The sequence below is a fragment of the Stegostoma tigrinum genome, chromosome 28, assembly GCF_030684315.1.
Source record: "Stegostoma tigrinum isolate sSteTig4 chromosome 28, sSteTig4.hap1, whole genome shotgun sequence".
NCBI classification, from domain to species: domain Eukaryota; kingdom Metazoa; phylum Chordata; class Chondrichthyes; order Orectolobiformes; family Stegostomatidae; genus Stegostoma; species Stegostoma tigrinum.
Genome location: NC_081381.1, coordinates 18394542 through 18415301, shown reverse-complemented (window position 1 = coordinate 18415301; position 20760 = coordinate 18394542). Strand labels below are relative to the sequence as shown.

Here is a 20760-nt window from a genome sequence, read left to right as displayed (position 1 = left end):
TTTGGAGAATCTGCTTCATGAGAAATCTCGTAAGCAGGGCTTCGGGGCAAGAAAAACAAAATACTTTTCCTGTCGCATTCAGACTAAAGCATCCAGTGTTATCCTGCTCTACAAGAGTGCAGCCTTCTGGTTGGGTAAGGCAATGGCGACTTTAACTGCTCAACGGCTCTCTTGTGGCACAGCGGAAGTGCTCCCATCCCTGGATCAGGAGGCCCAGGTTCAAGTCCCACATGGCAAAAGTGTGAGATAGTTACTCTGAAACGGTTAATTTAAATTCCTTTGAGGGGATTTCAAACAATCTTCACCCATTCATGGTTTGTGTGCTAAACTGTATTAGACAGGATTCTCCGTTGCATTATCAAAAGCAGCAATAATACATAGAATCCCTACAGTGGGGACACAGGCCATTTGGTCCACACCAACTCTCCAAAGACCATCCCACCCCATCACCATAACACTTTCTCGAGGCCAATCCACCTAACCTACACATGTTTGGGCTGTGGAAAGAAAATATGCAGCACCCAACAGTAACCACGCAGACACAAGGAGAACACACAAACTCCACACAGACAGTACCTGAAGGTGGAATTGAGCCCAGATCTCTGGCACTGTGAAGCAGCAGTGCTAACCACTGTGCAACTCTATTAAAGTGTTAAAAGGTGGATAACCTGTTCGGGCTCACCGCAAGAAACTAATTCACAGGAGCCAAGTTGAAACATGATACGATCAGACCTGTGTCACCACTATGCAGGCAGACTGACCAAGCCCATACAGCTCAATTCACGGTAGGTAAATTGAAGATGTCTATGGGAGGCCTGAGTGGGTATTACCCCCCTGGGGGGAAGGCGGGGGGGTGAGGATCACCACGCCCTGCTTCCACTAATACCTCCAGTGGAGCCAGGTCTCAGCAGATCTAGTGCTGATGCTGAATTTACACAACTTTGGTGTTGGTGCAAAATGGGAGTGACAGTGCCAGAGCTACAGTGTACATCTACTAGGTGCCAGAGAAACAAAACCCTTTGTGGGAAAGAAGATTCCTCAAACCTTTTCTATTAACCTGCTATTGGGTCTCAAATCCCTTATTTGAAATATGGTACAGAGTCATATAAGCCTTTAACCTCCAAGTCAATATAAATCAAACTTACCCATTTAGTAACTGCTACTGTTCTTCAACATAACTCATTATAGAAAGCAAAGTGATAGGGAGTTAGAATACAATTTGGATTATTATTCTAGTCGCTATTTAAAAATCAAATGTACAGAAAATTTCAAATTGCACTGGAAAGAAATGATTAGCAAATTTCATGAATGTTGGATATGAAGGTCTTCCCACACTTGCACTTGCCAGTAGGGGCCACTAGATAGCGCTCATGTGTAGGGACAATGCATCACACTGGATCACTTCTTGTTGCACCAATCTCCCCATTAGCACAGAACACAGGAAAGTGCTTTGTCCAACATCATGTGGTACTGTTTTTTAGTTTTAAAAAGATTTGCACTGACATTCACAGCCACTTGATGCCCCAAAATACTTAGCCGCCATTGAGTTTATTACTTATTGAATCCAAGAAGAAATGACAATGCAACACACTATGTGTGATTTTCAAATACAGACATCAATATTTGAACCCTTTATGAAGAATATATTGCAGACGTGCAGTGGTTACAGTAGATGTTACTGAAAGCATTGACTTTGGTAGTTCTTGGCTTGGCAGGTTGATTGAAATTCTTTTGGCCTGATTCCTTTTCACAGCTACTCACTGACAGCACTCGAAGTGAGAGAGAGATTTTCCCCTTCTTTACCTGCCGTGCAAGGGTGCTTAATGGCCCTTCTCAAAACTGTGGCCGTCAGACCACACTAGGATACCAGGCCTGTAACATGCACATCCCAGAACTGAAACTCACTTTTTTTAACCCCTGCACTTCTGCAATCTTGAAAGGGAAAGATGCACAGCATGTTTCTCGCCTGCACCCGTGTATTTTCTCCTGTCAAGTTACTGAAGTTCTTCCCAGGTGATTACAATTTAGCCCATGATGAATTTTTCCATTTTAATTCAAGTTTATTTGACACCTCATCAGGTCTGACATTCCAGGGTCTCTCCAAATAGCCACTGAATTTACATCTTTTTGGCTGTATCAGTAATTGAAAAAAAAGTTGGAATTCTAAAGACTGTTACATCCATAGGTGATCTGTAATTATGATCCACGGCCAGAACACCATCTCTAACAGAAGAGATTCTAACCATCAGCTTTTTGTGTTTGAACATGTTACCGTTGCTAAATACCCCATTATCAGCATCCTCAGGATTAGACTCAACCAAAAATGGAACTAATCCGGCCACAAGAGCAGGTCAGAGGCTCGGAACTCAACAGCAAGTAACATGCCTCTTTGCCTTCACAACTCCTGTCTACCATCAATAAGTCACGAGTTAGGAGAATGGCTGAGTCAATGTAACAGCTGAGACACGCATCACCATCCAAGAGAAAGCAGTTTGCCTGTGACTGGCACCCCATCCAGCATCTTCAGCATTCACTCCCTCCATCACTGCTGCGTAGTGGCAGCAGATATGTATAACCTACAAGATTCACAGCAGTAGTCCACCACGGTTTCTTTGGCAGCTGCTCCCAAACTCACGATGTCTATCACATGAAAGGACAAGGTCAGCAGATACATGGGAATATCAATACCTTCATGTTCTCCCCTGAGTCACTCACTATCAAGACTTGGAGATATATCAGTGTTCCTTCACATTCACTGCAACAAAATCCCTTCTTAACAGCATTGTAGATATTCCTACACATTAGACGCTGCCGAGGTTCCAGGAGACAGCTCATCACCACCTGCTCCAGAGCAACTGGGGATGAAAAACAAATGTTGACCTGGACAGGAACATCCACGAATGAATTTACAAAGCATTACGCTTAAAGTCTTCCATGGATTGTTGCTGGCACTTTTTCACTTGATCAACTAAAAAAAAAATCAGCTCATCTACTTTTCTCTTTGGTTTAATCAGATTGGCATTAATTATTTCTTCATCAAGCTCAGGATGAGAGGTATTGGGCACTGAGAGATTGGATTTTAGATGCTTGCTTTCAACATGAAACATTCCACTGTTAAGAAATACTGATCATTTAGTCCAGCACATGAAACAAGGACAAACAGCAGGGAGGCATCCAAAAATAAAATCCACCCCTCATTTACAACATCCACCTTATTTTCCATCAAACAGTCAAAATGATATATTCCTCTTTCTACCCTCTGTTGTAAGCTCACACACAGCATGTCTGACTGGGCTGGCTCCATTGTGAAGTTAAATATGGCATTACCCTCAGGAATTTTCCCGGTGCTGGGCCAGGTTTGTAAAGAATCATAGACACAGCTTATCAAAGATATTGTGAACTAAATGGGCAGTACGGTGGCTCAGTGGTTAGCATTGCAGACTCACAATGCCAGGGACTCAAGGTTCGGTTCCACTCGCAGGTCACTACCTGTGTGGAGTTTGCACATTCTCCCCATGTCTGTGAGAGTTTCCTCCGGGTGCTCTGGTTTCCTCCCACAGTCCAAAGATGTGCAGGCTAGATGAATTGGCCATGGGAATTTCAGAGTTACAGGTATAGGGTAGGGGGTGGGCATGGATAGGATGCTCTTCGGAGGGTCATTGAGCCAAATGACATGCTTTCACACTGTAGGACTTCTATGATTAAAGTCTGTGTGAGGGAACCTTTTAACAGACAACACAAAAGATTCAACTCATGGTCCCCTCACACTGATATAAGACCTTTCTTTCATTCACCATGGCCCCTCAAGGCACCCACACCAAGGATATGACGATTCCACATCACTCACTGTACAGAAGGAATGACCTCTATACTGATAAGTGCATATGCAAGCAACACTTAAAAGAGAAGCAATTCATTAGTAACTTCCCAGTATGTTAAAAAAACTTCTTCAGTACAGACCAAATAAAGTGTCAACCATCTAGACACTTTGAAGCTTCAATTGCTGAAACTGCAAAGCACTTGAAACCACCTCACCATGTGTGAATAAACTTTATGAAACTGACAGCTGAGGTCAAATTGCCAAAGCTATCAATCAAGCAGAGGCTTAGGTGTTTCAAGACAGTAATTGATTCCTGGGCTTTCAGCCGAGAATCATACTGAGGCAGTCAATTAAATGGAATTTGATGGCACGTCCACAAATGTTTCTAGATAAAGCATCTGGAAGAAAGATTGTAAAATGTTTCCGAGATAGTGGGAACTGCAGATGCTGGAGAATCCAAGATAATAAAATGTGAGGCTGGATGAACACAACAGGCCCAGCAGCATCTCAGGAGCACAAAAACTGACGTTTCGGGCCTAGACCCTAAACCTAACCCTCTCTGAAGAAGGGTCTAGGCCCGAAACATCAGCTTTTGTGCTCCTGAGATGCTGCTGGGCCTGCTGTGTTCATCCAGCTCCACACTTTATTATCTTGTAAAATGTTTCCGCTCTGTAATTTCAGAGCGACTTAAAATGTTTAGCTGATTTAAAATTATTGACAGAAATGATGAACACAAGGTTAACCCTCACTTTTTCTTTGACTTAAGAATAGTTCCGGCCAGAGCATAGTCAAAGTCTGGTTTCACTGAATTAGTTTGGTCTAGAAATGTTATCCACAAGTTGGCTTTCTGTAAACCTCATGCCAAATGTCAACTGGCAAAGCTTCACATTGTGAGCCACCTAAATCACAATTCAGCTCGAAGGAAGAAAATAAATGCACATAAAAGCGAGCCAAAAATCCCAAGAACTGACACAAAAATCAATGAGGCTTTCTCCCCCGACCAGCTCCCCTTCTCAAGTGGCCCAACAAGTCCTGTTTTTCTTAAATTCATTACAAATGTGGATGTCACTGCCCAGGGAAGCATTTATTAACCATCCCTAACTGCCCAGATGGCAGTTAAGTGTCAACCACACATTACTGTGGGTCTGGACTCACATGTAGGCCAGACCAGGTAAGGATGGCAGATTCTTTCCCCAAAAGGACATTAGTGAACCAGATAGGGTTTTCTCGCAATTGACAAAGGCTTCTTGGTCATCATTAGACTCATAGTTCCAGATATTTATTGAATTCAAATTCTACCATCCGCCATGAAGGGATTCAAAGCTGGGTCCCCAGAACATTATCTGGACCTCTGGCTGAATACTCTAGCAATAAATCTTACATGTTGGAACTCCAGATTCATTGAAGGTCAGAAGACCTAGAGGAACGGTACCTATATTTCAGAATGACACTGCAGAGCCATGCCAACTTGCAGATAAGACTTCAAACCAGCTTCCCAACACAACCCTCACATATACATTGACATCTTTAAAGTACAAAAATCTTTGAAAGGGCATTTCATTGTGATCTAAGGAAGAGAGAGAGAGGTGGAGGGGGAATGTAGAGAAGTCCTGAGTGTGAATGCTGGATGAAGGAAGGTACAAGCAGCCATGGTGGAACAGAAGAAAAGAGCCAAATCTGAAGGAACTCAGAGATTTAACAGAGGCGTTAGGCTCAAAGGGATTATAGGAATTAGGAAAAGGTGTAAGGTTTAATGAGATTATAGAACTAAAGAGATCTGTCAGGTTTGAGGAGATCACACAATTAAGGACAGGTGTAAGGCTCAGGGGATTACAGAGTTAAGGAGAGGTGTAGAGTTTGATGAGATTACAGAGTAAAGGAGAGGTCAGACTACAAAGGAGTTTGAACACAAGGTTGAGCATTTTTCAGTTGAAGGCTTTAGGCAAATTGGAGCGAATGCAGGTCAGGGCTTTCTTTTACTCACTTGTGGCTCACGGGTGTTGCTGGCTGACCCACATTTGTTACCCATCCCTAGTTGCCCTTAAGAAGGTGGTAGTAGTGAGCTGCCTTCTGGAACCGCATGAGCTGTAGGGAGACCCCTAATGCCCGTAAGGAGAGAGTTCCAGAGAATTTGACCCAGCAATAGTGATGGCAATATTGTTCCAAGTCAGGACAGTGAGTTGCTTGGTGTGGGAGCTTGTAGGTAATGGTGTTCCCATGTATATGCTGCCCTTGACCTTCTAGATTGAAGTGGTCATGGGTTTGAAAGGTGCTATCTAAGGATCTTGGACAAATTTATGAAGTGCATCTTGTGGATTACACACACTGCCTCTACTGAGCGTCAGAGGTAGAGGAAGGAATCAAGGAATCAAGGGCTACGGGGAGAGTGCAGGGAAGTGGAGTTGAAATGCCCATCAGCCATGATTTAAATGGCGGCGAGGATCTGATGGCCCGAATGGCCTTACTTCCACTCCTATGTCTTATGGTCTAAGTGGATGTTTGAGAATGTGGTACCAATCAAGGGGTTGGACCAGCTGGAGCTTATGGAGGAGATGGAGTTGGAAACTGACAAGCAGCTCATTGAAATTGTCAAACCTGGATGTCGCAGAGTGGTGGATGTGTGTCTCAGCAACAAGTGCCTCGAGATGGGTTTGAAACTGACCAACTTTAACGTTAATGTTGATCATGATCTGACATTTTCAGTGGCTACAACACTGTATCCTGCACTGTGTCCTGTTACCCTATTGCACTTGTATAGTATGGTCTGCCTGTAAAGCCATCACTTTTCACTGTACCTCGGTGCACATGACAGTAATAAATCAAATCACAGAGACAGATACAGCTGTTTTATTTTTGTAATTGAGCAGCTACAAGATTGGAAATTCAATGCCAAGGTTGTGTGCAGCTTGCTTCAACCTGAGAATGGTCTACTCGGGAAATGGTGAGGTAACTAATATTCTGGGTAGCTGAGCAGGATGGCTTTGCTATCCTCAATGTTGGCTTATTTAGGACAAGTTATGTGGCAACAGTGAGAGGATGAAGGATGATGTCGGAGAGGTAGAGCTGAGTGCCATCAGAATATATATGGACGTTGCACCGCTTCCTCAGATGATGTCAATGTGGATGAGGTTGGGAGCCACAGCAAAATCCTCAAGAGGACTCCAAACATACTTGTGGTGGGACAGAAGATGAGACCATTGTTGCAAATGCTCTAACTCAATCTTTAAAAGGTGACTTAATAATGGTGGTCCTCCAGTTTTCAGAGGATGCCATGGATGGCTATCAATTTGGATCATTTCAGTGCAAATGGTGGAAACCAGACAATAGAGATCAAACATTGAGTTGCAGGAAAGGCAGTGCAGATAAGAAGTGCACAAATATTCACAGACTTTGGAGGTGAAAGTGAAACTGAATGTAAGTTTGTGAGGTCAGAGAGGAACAAGGTAGGCTTCTGATGGAGATGGGGGAGCAATGGTAGTGAGGTTGTAAGGGAGCAACAGAATAGTTATGGAGAGAAAACTATATACAGTATCAGAGTGGTGAATCAGAAAGAAGATATTGGTAGAAGTTGATGTCTGCAGGGCAACATCATATAGATGGGTGAATGTGCCCTATCATCTGTATTTAGATCAATGTTTTTACTTTCCCCTACACTCAATACAATGGACACACATAATGTATTAGATGAAAGAGGAGGTCTGGTCATCACAGAATTTTCCAAAGAAATAGCTTCAGAAATAAGAACTTGCCTCATTCCACAAAGGGTCAATAAAGCCAATTCCTTTAATCAACCACAAATCAATAATTTACCTCATTCCAAAACAAAATAGCCCCTCATTTTAATTCATGAAGGACACAAATGGTTGGATTGATCAATGGACAAACATTGAACTGGGGTGTGAAGGATCTCCTGAGTATGGGGCTGAAGCACATTGTTGCTATTGACCATAGGGAGGTTATGCTTCTTTCCGATCATGCTTTATTCCACCTTACAGTGTTTTAATAAGCATAACATTTATCCAAAAATGTTAATAACGTCCATAAATGGCATGGTGGCTCAGTGGTTAGCACTGCAGCCTCACAGCACCAGGGACCCGGGCTTGATTCCACCCTCGGGTGACTGTGTGGAGTTTGCACGTTCTCTCTGTGTCTGTGTGGGTTTCTTCCGGGTGTTCTGGTTTTCTCCCACAGTCCAAAAATGTGCAGGTTAGGTGGGTTGGCCAGGCTAAATTTCCCATCGTGTTCAGGGATGTGCAGATTAGATGAGTTACAGTGGAAAGGGGTAGGAGGATGGGTCTGGGTGGGATGCTGTTTGGGAGGTTGATGTGGACTTGTTGGGCCGAAGGGCTTGCTTCCAGACCGTAGGGATTCTATGATTCTATGAAACTCCAGTGCAACAAACAGGCACAATGATACTAGGAACCACAGATGCTGGAAAATCTGAGATAAGAAAGTGTGGAGCTGGATGGACACAGCAGGCCAAGCAGCATCTTAGGAGCAGGCCTAGATCCTTCAACAGATACAATAGCCAGGTCTTGAATCATTTTGCATCTCTGTTAGTACAATTTTGCTTCAATTTTCAAGCTATCTAAAAATGTTTTATTCATAAAATTTGCGAAAGAAAATGAAATCAAATTGGAGGATGAGAGGTGACTTGATAGAGGTGTACAAAATGTTCAGAGGTATAGATAGAGTAGACAGCCAGAGACTTTTTCCTAGGGTGGAGGTACCTATTACGCGGGCACAGTTTTAAAGGGAGTGAAGGTAGATATTGGGGAGACGTCAGAGGTAGGTTCTTAACTCAGAGAGTGGTCGGGGTGTGGAATGCATTACCAGAGAGGGTAGTGGAGTTGGCCTCTTTAGGGGCATTTAAGCGGCTATTAGATAGGCATATGGATGATAGCATAAGGTAGGGGTGGGGGTTAGATTGACCTTAGGATTAGGGTAAAAGTTCTGCACAACATCTTGGGCCGAAGGGCCTGTACTGTGCTGTACTGTTCTATGTTCTATGAATACTACAGAAAGTGCAATAAAATTCAACATTTTCTGTACAGAATGCTCTACCTTGAGGTGACTCAGTACAACTGCAATACCCTCGATGGTGTCAATTGCTGTGTTTGTTGTCAACAGTGCTCAGGGCGAACCTGAATTTGGGAGCCATGCAGTGAGGGGTGCAGCCAGGAACTGATGGATGGGGTGGGGAGGGGGTAATGGTGCAGCCAGACCAACAGTAGCAGTGTGGCCAGGGGAGGGGATAGCCAAGAAAGCTTTCTCATGGTTGTGTGACTTCCCTGCTGTCATCTATTCATGGACAGACAGACAACCTTTGGCATTGCCAGCATACAAACTGATTAACACCATACATTCCATGTCAGATCCACAGCTCCGAGTGGCTGGTCAAAATGAAGTGATAACTTTACAGGTCCAAACATTTAACTGATTTTCTTGTAAATAGAGATGAGTTGAAATAAGATGCCGGTTACTCACCATAGTTAAACTTTCTGTGTCCTATAGGCAGCACAAAATAAAAAGGAAATACATATATTGAGAAAAACAACCCCAAACTGCTTCATGTCCAATTAGGGTGTAGTCATGGTTTCAATTCAGCTAAAAACAATTTACATCCAAGAAAAGCTCAGCAACAACAGATGAAGTGAATGCCATTGTACTGTTGAATGCTTCATTGCTCTTCATCTCCTCTCTTTGATATTCCAAGAAAAGTTCTAGCCTTGTACAGTAGAGAGAGTAGCCCTTGTACAATGGCTCAAAGATTAAAATATTGTCCAATTGATAGAGCTGTGTAAAGTGAAGTGGCCTGAGGTTTGACAGAATCAGAGCCTGGTACAGCACAGGAGGCTGTTCTGCCCTGCATGTCTGATCTGGCTATTGGCAGAATTAATGAGTGTTACGGTGCAGAAAGAGGCCATTCATTCAATCATGTTTGCTCCAGCTCAGTAAATGAGGATCATTGTTTATTGCCAATCTCCTTCTCTTCCCCATATCCATGTACATTATTTTTGTACAAATAATCATCTAGTGCTCCCTTGAATGCCTTTTTCGAACCTGCCTCCACCATAGTTTCAGGCAGTGCATTCCACACCCTAACCATTCACTTTAACCTTGCTTCTTTTGCAGATCATTTTAAATCCTTTTGTCCTTGTTGATTTTACCTGAGAAAACAGTTTCTCCATATCTACTCTATCCAGGATCAATGAATAATCCTCGCTTCTTAATGCAGCAGCTACTCTGCGAAATTTCTTCAAATCTCCTGGAAGAGTTACTGCTGTCTTTATCCCACAAATTGAAGGTCTAACCTTCTGGGCATAAATCTAATTGAACTGACCAGAGGAATGCTGAATCATGTGTTACTCCGGTTACTCACCGTAATTCTTCCTCCTGGGTCCTATAAGTATCACAATGTAAAAAACATGAAAAGCAGATGAGAAGCAGAGTAACAAAGCTTAGTATTAACCTCTATATAGTCACAGAGTTGTACAGCATGGAAACAGAGCCTTCGGTCCAACTTGTCCATGCTGACCAGATATCCTAAACTAATCTAATCTCATTTGCAAGCATTTGGCCCATATCCCTCTAAATGCTTCCTATTCATGTACCCATCCAGAAGCCTTTTAAATGCTGTAATTGTACCAGCCTTCACCACTTCCTCTGGCAGCTCATTCCATACATGCACCACCCTCTGTGTGAAAAAAAAATTGTCCCTAAGGTCCCTTTTGCATCTTTCCCCTCTCACTTTAAACCTATGCCCTCTAGTTTTAGACTCCACTACCCTGGAAAAATGTCCTTGGCTATTCACTCTATCCATGCCCCTCATGATTTTATAAACCTCTGTAAGGTCAACCCCATAGCCTCCATTGCTTCAGGGAACATAACCACAGCCCATTCAGCCTCTCCCTATATCACAAACCCTCCAGCACTAGCAGCATCCTGGTCAATCTTTCCTGCACCCTTTAAAGTTTTCTCCCAGAGCAGGGAGACCAGAATGGAAAGCAGCGTTCCAAAAGCAGCCTAACAAATGTCCCATACAGCTGCAACATGGCTGCCAACTCCTATACTCAATGCACTCATCAAAGAAGGCAACACAAAGATAAATACAAGTTTGATAAAACCTGAACACTGTTTAAAGGAACAATGCTTTCCTTTCTTAGAGGGCCCATAAAATAAAAGACTGACCGTTTCGCTCCTAATGATTTGTAGTTGTAACCTACTCATGGCCATTATGCAGCCAATCACAACTCGGATGCAGAGATACCATGAAATAAAATGAATGACCATTTAAAATGTTCAAGGAAGAATGTTGGCCAGGACCCAGGAAATCATTTTGTTGTCTTCCACTGTTGCCATGGAACATGGAGAGCCAGTGAGGGTCCTCATTTCAACAGCCTATGCGAAAGGCAGACCCCTACAATGCATCGCTGCCTTCAAGCTGCACTGGTGCATCAGCACAGAGCAAGTGCTCAGATTGAAGCAGTGAATGTGGAATCAGAGTGGCAGCTGCTCAGTTGGCATTATTTTCATTTTCAGTTATGAGTTATGAGTTACCAGGGTGCTGAAGTAAATACATTGTGAGCAAAATGATAATTAGCATCAAGGTTTCATGCAACCCTGTGAGATCTGGGGGTCTGTAAGTTAATATTTAACTGGCCTCTCTTTCAAGCAGAGGGACAAGGCTCTGCATTTGTTATTTATGTCTATCTGTCTCTCTGCCTCTTATCCTCACGCCTTTCTCTCTCTGCCTTTCTCTTCAACTTCCTTTCCCCTTATCTGTCTCTCTCTCTCCCCCGTCCTTTCTCCATCCCTCCTTCCTCTCTCCTTCCAGATCTCTGCCTCTCACTCTCACTTCCTCCAAATCGCCATCTCTCACTCTCTCCATTACCCCTCTCCAAATTTCCCTTTTCTTTCCATGTATTTTCTCTATCTCCCATTTCCACTTCTCATCTGTGTCTGACCCACCCACTCTCTGTTACTGAGTTTCTCAGTCTCCCTGTCTCATCCACTTCTTTATCATTCTGTATGTGTGTGTGTGCCTGTGTGTGTGTGTGCGTGCTTGCTCAGGGAAAGGGAAGGACTTGTGCAGTCAAAGGCAGTGAGAGAACTGCAACGTAATCCGAGATCCCACAATGAAGTCACTAACACTTTTACCATCCTTCTGTCTAGACATCTCACCTCTGCTCCACACGGCACTTCCTGAGTTCCGCAGATGACTTATCAGGGAAGCTCTGCCTGTGACAGTTGGCAGGTACAGAGATGCTAAAGTTACCAAAATCTTTCATACTACGCACTAACTGGGCAGAATGCAAGCTTTCACAGCCCTATCTATTTTGCAACAGTTACAGTCATGAGCCAGGAGTTCAAAATCGCTATTCAGAGACACATGGGATTTCCCCTATTAACCCACATTGAAATTTAAAAGGTGGACAGTATTTTGAACCTATGGTGGAGAATGAGGTCATTCAGGCCACCGCATCTGCACCAGCTCACCAAATTGTTAGCTGAGCACCATCCTTCTGTTCTCCCCCTTTCCTCTTGAACATTACTTTTATCCAAGGTAGGGACTCTGAAGGGAACAGCCAGTCAATTGCAATCCTCCCCAAAGAAGTCAGGCAGTCAAGCAGAGGTCAAAGTGGCTCTCCAGTTGGGGAGGTTGGGGGTGGGGAGGGAGGTGGGCGGGGGGTAAGGCAGTGGGGTCGGTGGGAACAGGCAGGCTCTCAAAATGGGCCAATTAAAGATGATTCCAGTAGGAAGGTACAAAAAGCTGCTGTGCAAAGCAAATGAGAGAAAGTGTACTTCTTCATGGAGGCAGCTTCTCCAACATTAATTAAAACACTCGGTTTTTTCACCAGGCCACCACTGTGTGTGCATGTCTATCCACTTTGATTTGTGTGGGGAGGAGAGCTTCCCACAGGAAGGTCAACAGCCTGTCTTGTTTGTGCTCAGCCGGGTAGGAAGGGTCTCAAGACCTACCTGGACCCCCTGCTGCCTCACCATTCACCCATCCCCAGGGAGACACCTCCAGGTCACTAGACTGAGACCCTGTGGGAACTGAAACACCCAGGCTGGCATCCTCCAAGAGGCTGGTAACACACTTGCCAGCTGGCTCTGCATGAGTGTGAGTGGTCCTGCCACTCCCCCGTCCCACCTCCTAAGAAACCTGCCTGGGAGCGAGGAAGGAGCATGACAGCCAACAAGCTCCCACCTGCATCCAATCCTGGTCCCAGTGAAGCTTAAAGCCCATACACTTAGCATTGTTTTGCCTTGGTGAAAGATGGCACTGCATGTCAAACTTAGCATAAATCTAGCTTTCATTACATGTTTGACTGCTAGACGTGGCTCTCTAATTACTGACTGCAGGCCTTGTTCTAGAGCACAGGTGAATATGGCAATGGACCTAAAGCTTTAATTTTCTAAAGAAATGGGCACAATCTATCATAATGACTGAGCACTGTTCAAAAGAAAATCCTTTAGTTATTACCTGAAAGAAGGGTGAGGCAGGACGTGATTGAAACTTACAGAATATTAAGAGGCCTAGACAGATTGGACATGGAAAAGATGTTTCCACTAGTAGGAGAGACTCAGACCCAAGAGTACAGCCTCAGAGTGAAGGGTCCATCTTTTAGAACTGAAAGAGGAGGAATTTCTTCAGCCAGAAGATGATGAATCTGTAGAACTCATTGATGTGGAGGCCAAGTCATTGAGTGTATTTAAGACAGAGATAGACTACTCAGTGGATCAAGGGCGAGGAGAAGGCAGGGGAATAGGGTTGAGAAACATATCAATCATGATCACATAGTGGACAAGATTTGATGGGTCGAATGGACTAATTCTGTTCTTATGTTGTATAATCTTATTGCAAAGAGCCTATTGGATGCACTATTCTGCCCTTCTGAATTTATAACACATCAAAATCCTGAGTATAGATAACACGTGGGTCGGGGCGAAAGAAAGTAAACAATAGAAGAGGGCCTGGTGTGAATGGCTGTGATTTAGGTGTCGAGAGAAGGGTAAATGCGTCAACCATGGGCAAGGACCTATGAGATGGTATTACAGTAATCTGATCACTGAACAAACATTCAGTGAACAGGTTTGTGTAGCAGCTCCCTCTGAGTTGGGAAAGGAAAGCAAGCAGTAACATTATTAACACTCTTAAAATATACTTGTAAAACAGATTGAGTATTTGGTACATGGATCACTATATTCTACTGGGGCAGTAACTACAGTTTCATTAGTTTGTGTTCCTGTACCGAGACTGAAACATGAGCATTGATAGAATTTCAGAACAGAAGCAGCATGCATATGGAGGCCATTCATCCCATCATACATGCACTGGTTCTCTGCAAGTGTAACTCATCGTACTCCCAGCTTTTGTCCAATACCCCTGCCAGACTTCTTTTTTCCACTTTTCATGCTTATCTGATTCCCTTTTAAAAGTCACGATTGAATCTGTCTCCACCACACTCTCAGGCAATGCATTCTAGCAATTTGAACTTACAAAGTGTTTGCTCTCATGCCTTTTTCTTTGCCGTTCAACTTAAATTGCATTCTCTAATTCTCAATCCTTTATTCTAATGGGAACAGGCTCTCCCTTCCTACTCTGCACAGACTCCTTGTGATTTTCAAGCACCTCTATTGATTCTCCTCGCAACTCCTTTCTCTGAAGGGGAACAACCTCTCAATCATCTACAGTGGATCAGGGAGGACAGTAGTGTCTTTTGAGAAAATAAAGGAACTTGGCTCATAAGTACTCTGAAGAAGCTGAGCAGCAGCTAGCTATCACAAAATGCTTGGGAGGTAAAAACAGACCATTCTGCCCATCAGCTCCGTGTTGGCGTTTTTGCACCACATGAGCCTTCAGTCCATTGTACCTCAGCTAACTTTATGACTATATCCATCTAATCCTTTCTCCCTTATATGCCCTCTCCTTGTGATAGCTAGTTTCACAGTCCGTCCTGGGAAAACACATTTAATTTATGAGTGGCTCTCTGATTATTGCAACCCCTACTTCTGTTTTCAGCCCTTAAGCTCTACAATTGTGATCCACTTCATGAGTCACTGACCTTTCTCAAGCCTCGGCAGCAGAGAATAGTTCACTACAGTGGCAATACATCAGAGCTCTGTCCTGACCTCACCAAATGATTGCCAAACCCATTTGACACATTGGATAGTGACATTCAGACACAATTAGCCTTCGTTAACACAGGAAGGCGGGGCGGGGGGGGCTGGGGGCAAAGCAAAATTTAAAGCACCCTCTTGGCTGCCCTTAACTCCAAAATAATGGAGAATTTCAGAATAACACAAGAGAACCGCACAGGTTCTGCAGCCTAACTACACCGGGAGAGCCAACGACAAATTTCAGAATAAGAGAGTTCGGACAAGAATTTAAAAGATCAACTGAAGCGATAAAATGATCACCATTGAGCTCTTTGATAGGTGAAGAGAAGCCAGTTTACTGAAGTTTTTTTTAAATTTATTTTTGGGATATTATCTGGCATTTATTAGTCCATAGCAAGTTGGCCTTGAGAAGGTCTTAACAAGACACTTCCTTGGACAGGTACAGCCTGGGTGGTGGAGATTCCATGATTTTGCCTCAGATGACTGCTATTACTTGTCACACAAAAAACAAACTGAATTCCTGGGTGGCAGGACCGTTGTATGAAGAGAGAGTGGATCAGTTAAGACTATGTTCACTGTAGTTTAGAAGAATGAGGTGGGAAGGCGGGGGTTGTGTTGGGACTCTCATTGAAGTCTCTAAAATTCCAACAGGACTAGACAGAGTAAATGCAGGAAGCATGTTCCTGATGACCCAAGGAGTCCGGAACCAGAGTTACACTCTAAAGCCACAGGTTGACCAATCAGGACTGAAGTGAGGTGAGACCTCTTCACCTGGAGAGTGGTGAGCCTGCCACAGAAAATGGTTGAAGCCAAAACATTGAGCATTTTCAAGAAGACAGGATTAGATATAGTTTTAAAGAGCTGAAGCTATGGGGCGAACGTGGGAACAGCGGATTGAGTTGGATGAGCCATGATCCTATTGAATGATGGAGCAGGCTTGAAAGACTGAATGGTCTAACTGCTCCTGTCTCTATGCCTCATGAGTGCCAACAAACTCAGCAACCATTTATCCAAAACAAGAATCCACTAAACTGTGGGGGTGAGAGCTTTGGATCAAAGTGCAAGATGGGGAGTGGGAGGTCTGAGAGACAATAACTCATTACTGTAATACAAGCAAGATTCTGCATCCCCCCCCTCCTCCTCTGCTGGAGTTGAGTATCGTGTGCAGACATGAGTCTATGAAAACCACCTCTGTGCTGCTCATTTCCCGTCATCCTCAGGGATTGTCAAAGACGGCCCATGCTGAAGCAATCACCATGACAACTTGGCTTTCATATGGAGATCACTGCACTGAACAGCCTTTGATTGGGCCCGTTAGCAATGATAGAATGCAAACAGGTCACTCAATGGAACAGTGCAGGATAATTCAATGGCTTTTCCGCAGTCATTCCAAAAACTGAGAAGTTGTGGACAATACTGGAATGTAAATCAGATAACACAAATACATTGACTATAGAGGATCTTTAATGCCACTTCTTTATGGTAAAAATCAAACAGTTTATACGCAAGATATACAAAACTGTAGTGAATTAGAACGTGCAAATGTAAGTGCTTTGCATTCTCATTGTGAGAACACTGATTCGGGTATTCTACTTGAAGTGTCACACATTGAGACCACGAGATTGTCACAGATTTCCAATCTTTTCAAAAACATATAACGTCAGGAGGAGGAGCTGAGTGTGGAGAGAAAGAATGAAGCGCTTTGTTCCCTTAACCATTTTTTACCCGAGCTCTTTTTATATTAAAAATTACATGGGATCAAGAACCGGTCCTAACAATTAATACTGAGCACTTGCCCAAATGGTAGAACTGCTCGGCTTTATAGAAGAAAACAATGGAAATTAGCCTCTAGTCTCCTGTTTCTGCTTCAGAAATTTAACAGCAGGAGAAACAATCAGACAATTCATTCAGAACTGAAGGATTATACTCATCAGAATGGGCTGGTGGGACTGTTGTCCAGAAAGAGAAGACTGAGGGATAATCTGATAGATGTTCTGGAGAATTGTGAAAGGTTTTAAACACCGTAGATGTGGAGAATATATTTCTGCTTTCAGGGGTCATAAACTTCAGAAAAATCACTGCTAAATCCGACGGAGGCAAGAAAAATTTCTTTCCTGAGTGAAAGGGGAGACAGTGGACATCAAATAAAAAGACAGACACGCTAACACAGTTTTCCATCTCACACTCATCAGGATAAATGTGAAAAAAAAATGGATAGCAGCATGGCTGGCCTAATCTGACATGCTTATATCCCATGTAAGATTTTTTATTAAATTGTCTGTTTTCTGCACTTTCCACATTCTGTATGACCATGAGAATGTGGAACTTGCCAGCTGAGGGATTAGCTGAAGTGAATCGCAGAGACAAAGGGGTAACTAAATAAACCCACGAGGGAGATAAGATTACTAGTTTATGTAGATGAGGGTAAATGAAGACAGAGTGTGAGAAGGAGCAAGGATTTACAACATTAAGCACTGGGCTCAAATTCCTGTTTCTGTGCTGTCTATTCAAATAATTCTATTCGTACCAAGCAGTAAGCAGCTTCCAAATGATGATAAAGTCTATTCTTTGCATCTGGCCTTCATCTTGCACTCAGCTGACACTCTGTCTCCCGTACCCAGGTGTTTGCCGGTTTCACAATAAAGCCAATCAGGTAGGTTTCTGAACACCATCCTCGAGTTCAGAGAGTCTGACCCTTAATGTGAATGAAATCACTGTCTGTTCTGAAACAGACAGTAGTAAGGGGCTGGCTTGGGATTCGACAGGATGAGCTTAGTCCAGCACCAATCAACCCCCAGGGAAATGAAAAACCACACTTTAACCTAGAACAACAGATTAAAATGCCTCAGTTGAGTTTGTAACTGAATTAACGAGTGGCGCGGAAACAACGGCTGTCATGGCAGTGGATTTCTATTGCCCCATAATCTCTGCAGCAACACCCCTCTGTCATTCAATCTAATCAGGAGGAAAATGAAAGGCAGCAGCAAGTACAGACCCTGTAAATGCCAACCACATTATCTTATTTCACAAGATCACTGCTGTCACGCACTGATACAGCTACCTAGGTATAAATGTTGTGGTCCAGGGTACAGATGGTGGGGTGCAGGTGTCTTTCCATGGCCAACAATTTTTGGAGAGGGTCTGCAGGTGAAGGGGAGAGGGATTTTGATGGCAATTAACTGTCAGTATTCCCACTGATGCTCCAGTGATACCCCCTCTATTGTCCAGTTCACATACTTGACCTTCAGCAAATGGGGAAAGGTTCCAACTGCAAAATTCCTGGCAAAGATTAGCATTTAACTTCATTCTAGGGATCGTGACATAGTGACTCATTGAAAAGCAGATTTCTCAGCAGCCAGACAGAGGCAGGCCAGTGGTTCAGCAATGAGCCAATAATGACAACACAATTAAAAAACAGACCTTAGGAAACCACATCCATCATCTTAAAAATAGTCAACTCAATTTGTACTGGAGCTGGGGCCAAATCAATGTTATTTGACAGCTGCTGAGACAGGGATCCAGTCATTTGTTCACATTCAAAGCCACGTCCCAATATTTAAAAGCTACCAACTCAAAAGCCGCGGTCTCTCCTCCAGGGAGCTTTGAGTGGCGAGCAAATGTCAAGGAAGAAAGTAAGAAAGAATAACTTGGCTGCACGTTCACCTGTCTCGGACTGTTGCACAAAAAAATTCCAAATTGTTTTGACACAGACTGTTTCTTATTAAACTCTCACAGTTGCTCCTGTTCCGACTTGCAGTGTTTAGCTTGCTGGAATAAAAATGTGGGTAAGAAACAGCATGTCATCCTACTTCCTTTCAGAAGTCTGACATGAAACACAATGCGTATCAGTTAATCTGTGCTCAGAGATCGTTCAATACCATCTGTCTTAGTCATTCCCCTTCTTAATCTAACACGTTTCACGAGTTGCTTATCTCCGCTAAATAAACCTATTGCTGAAACCCAGAAAAGTATGTCGTCAAAACAAAGTGACGGAAGACCACTGTCTGACCAAGACAAGGCTTTGCCTTTAGTCTGTTTTCATTACGTAGCCTCTAATCTGTCTAGTGCACTATCAAGCAAACTATCACATCAGACCCTGCCTGAAAGAGTGCTGGTAAAAATGTTCTGAAAGTTTGGTAGATCTACATTGCACGTGTTAAGCGGTCAACAGGAACTGAATCCAAACTGCAGGAAAACACAAGGGCCGCTAATCATTAAAACACTTGATAGAATGATACAGCACAGAGTGTGGCCATTGGGCCCACTGTATATGCACTGGCTTGCTGAAAACAGCCATCCAGTTAGATCCACTCCCTTTCTTGTTAGCCCTGTAAACCTTCCTCTTGGAAGATTCATTCAAATCCATTTTGCTTCCACTACCCTTGCAGCCTGTGCATTCCAAGCCATTACAATTTGCTGTAAACCCCACCTCTCCCTGATGTGTTTCTTGTCCTAAGTACCTCCATTGTTTTTGTCCAATTGGACAAACAAGTGGTCAAACAAATAAACCATGTGTATTCATGTCTCATTGATAATGAACAAACATATGAACTAGGAGCTTTGCAGGCCATTCGGCCCCTCAAGCCTGCTCTGCCATTTAGGAGGATCGTGGTGGGTCTGATTGCAATGACAAATCCATGTTCCTGCCCACCCTCTATGCCCTTATATCCTCCTTGCTGGCCAAGACTGTGTCTACCTCTGCCTTAAAAATATTGAAGGACTCTGCTTCCAACACCTTTTCAGGAAGACAGTTCCAAAGACTCAAAGCGGTTGAGAGAAAAATAAATTGTCTCACCTCTGTTTTCCGTGGGTGACCCCTGATTTTGCAATGGCGAATCCTAGATTCTCACATGGCTGGAAGTATCCTTTCGACATCCGCCCTGTCAAAACCCCTCAGGATCTTGTGTGTTTCAGTGAACTGATCTCATTTTTTCTCAACCCCAGCGGATATAAGTCCAGTATGTCCAACCTTTCTCATAAGTTAACCCTCTCATTCCAGCTATTTGTCTGGTAAACCTACTCTGAACTGCTTCCAATGTACTTACATCCTTCCATAAATACTTAGCACAGTACTCCAGATACACAGCAGTGCCCTGTATAACTGAAGCAAAGCCACCTTACTTTTGTAATGAATTCCCCTTGCAATAAATTATATTGTGCAAGTTTTCCTAATTCCTTCCTGTACCTGCACACAAATCTTTTGAGATTCATGCAGACAAGGATACTCAGATCGCTTTGCATCTCAGAGTCCTGGAATGTCTCACCATTTAAGTAACTTTTTAAAAAATTTTTCTGCCAAAATGCTAAAGAGTCAATTACATGCTGGTGGGTCTAATCACATGAAAGCAGACCAGGGAAGGACAGCAGATTTAATTAATTAGTAAATGAGTTTTTTTTAAACAAATAGACCAATGCATTTCATTTCAGATTTTTAGTGAATCCAAATTTCACCATCTGTTATGTGTGGGATTCAAACCCACGTCCCTCAGAACGTAGTTCTCTAATATTTCCTTTGGGATAGACCAGATAGACTATTTTGGAATCTGCTCATTCTAATGCACACTTCTAGTGGCATTACTGCAATACCACCATCTTGATGCAATTTGTAAATAAATCAAATTTGTGATGATGTGCTGCTATCTATTCCCAATCTCGAACGAACTGCTTGCTTGTCAGCCTGTCACTTTAAGATCCTGAATAATTTTGGGCGAAACTCCAACTAATGGCAGCTGACTATAAATTCCAGAGTTCGATTAGCGGTCAGCAAGTTTGCTTATAAATTTAAGCTTCTGTATGGAATAACCTGGAGTAAG

At 43.3% G+C, this 20760-nt stretch overlaps 1 protein-coding gene across 6 annotated transcripts in view; it reads right to left on the bottom strand.

Moving 5' to 3' along the window:
- agrn (agrin) overlaps positions 1 to 20760 on the bottom strand; it is a 545020-nt gene that overhangs the window by 307799 nt on the left and 216461 nt on the right. For 5 of the 6 annotated variants that reach the window (XM_048561783.2, XM_048561787.2, XM_048561785.2 and 2 more), the window contains exon 3: positions 9308 to 9328. The exons of the other annotated variant lie outside the window; for it this stretch is intronic. In XM_048561783.2, coding sequence (XP_048417740.2) covers positions 9308 to 9328 — 21 coding nt within the window. The remainder of the gene's footprint in view (positions 1 to 9307; positions 9329 to 20760) is intronic. 6 annotated transcript variants of the gene reach the window in all.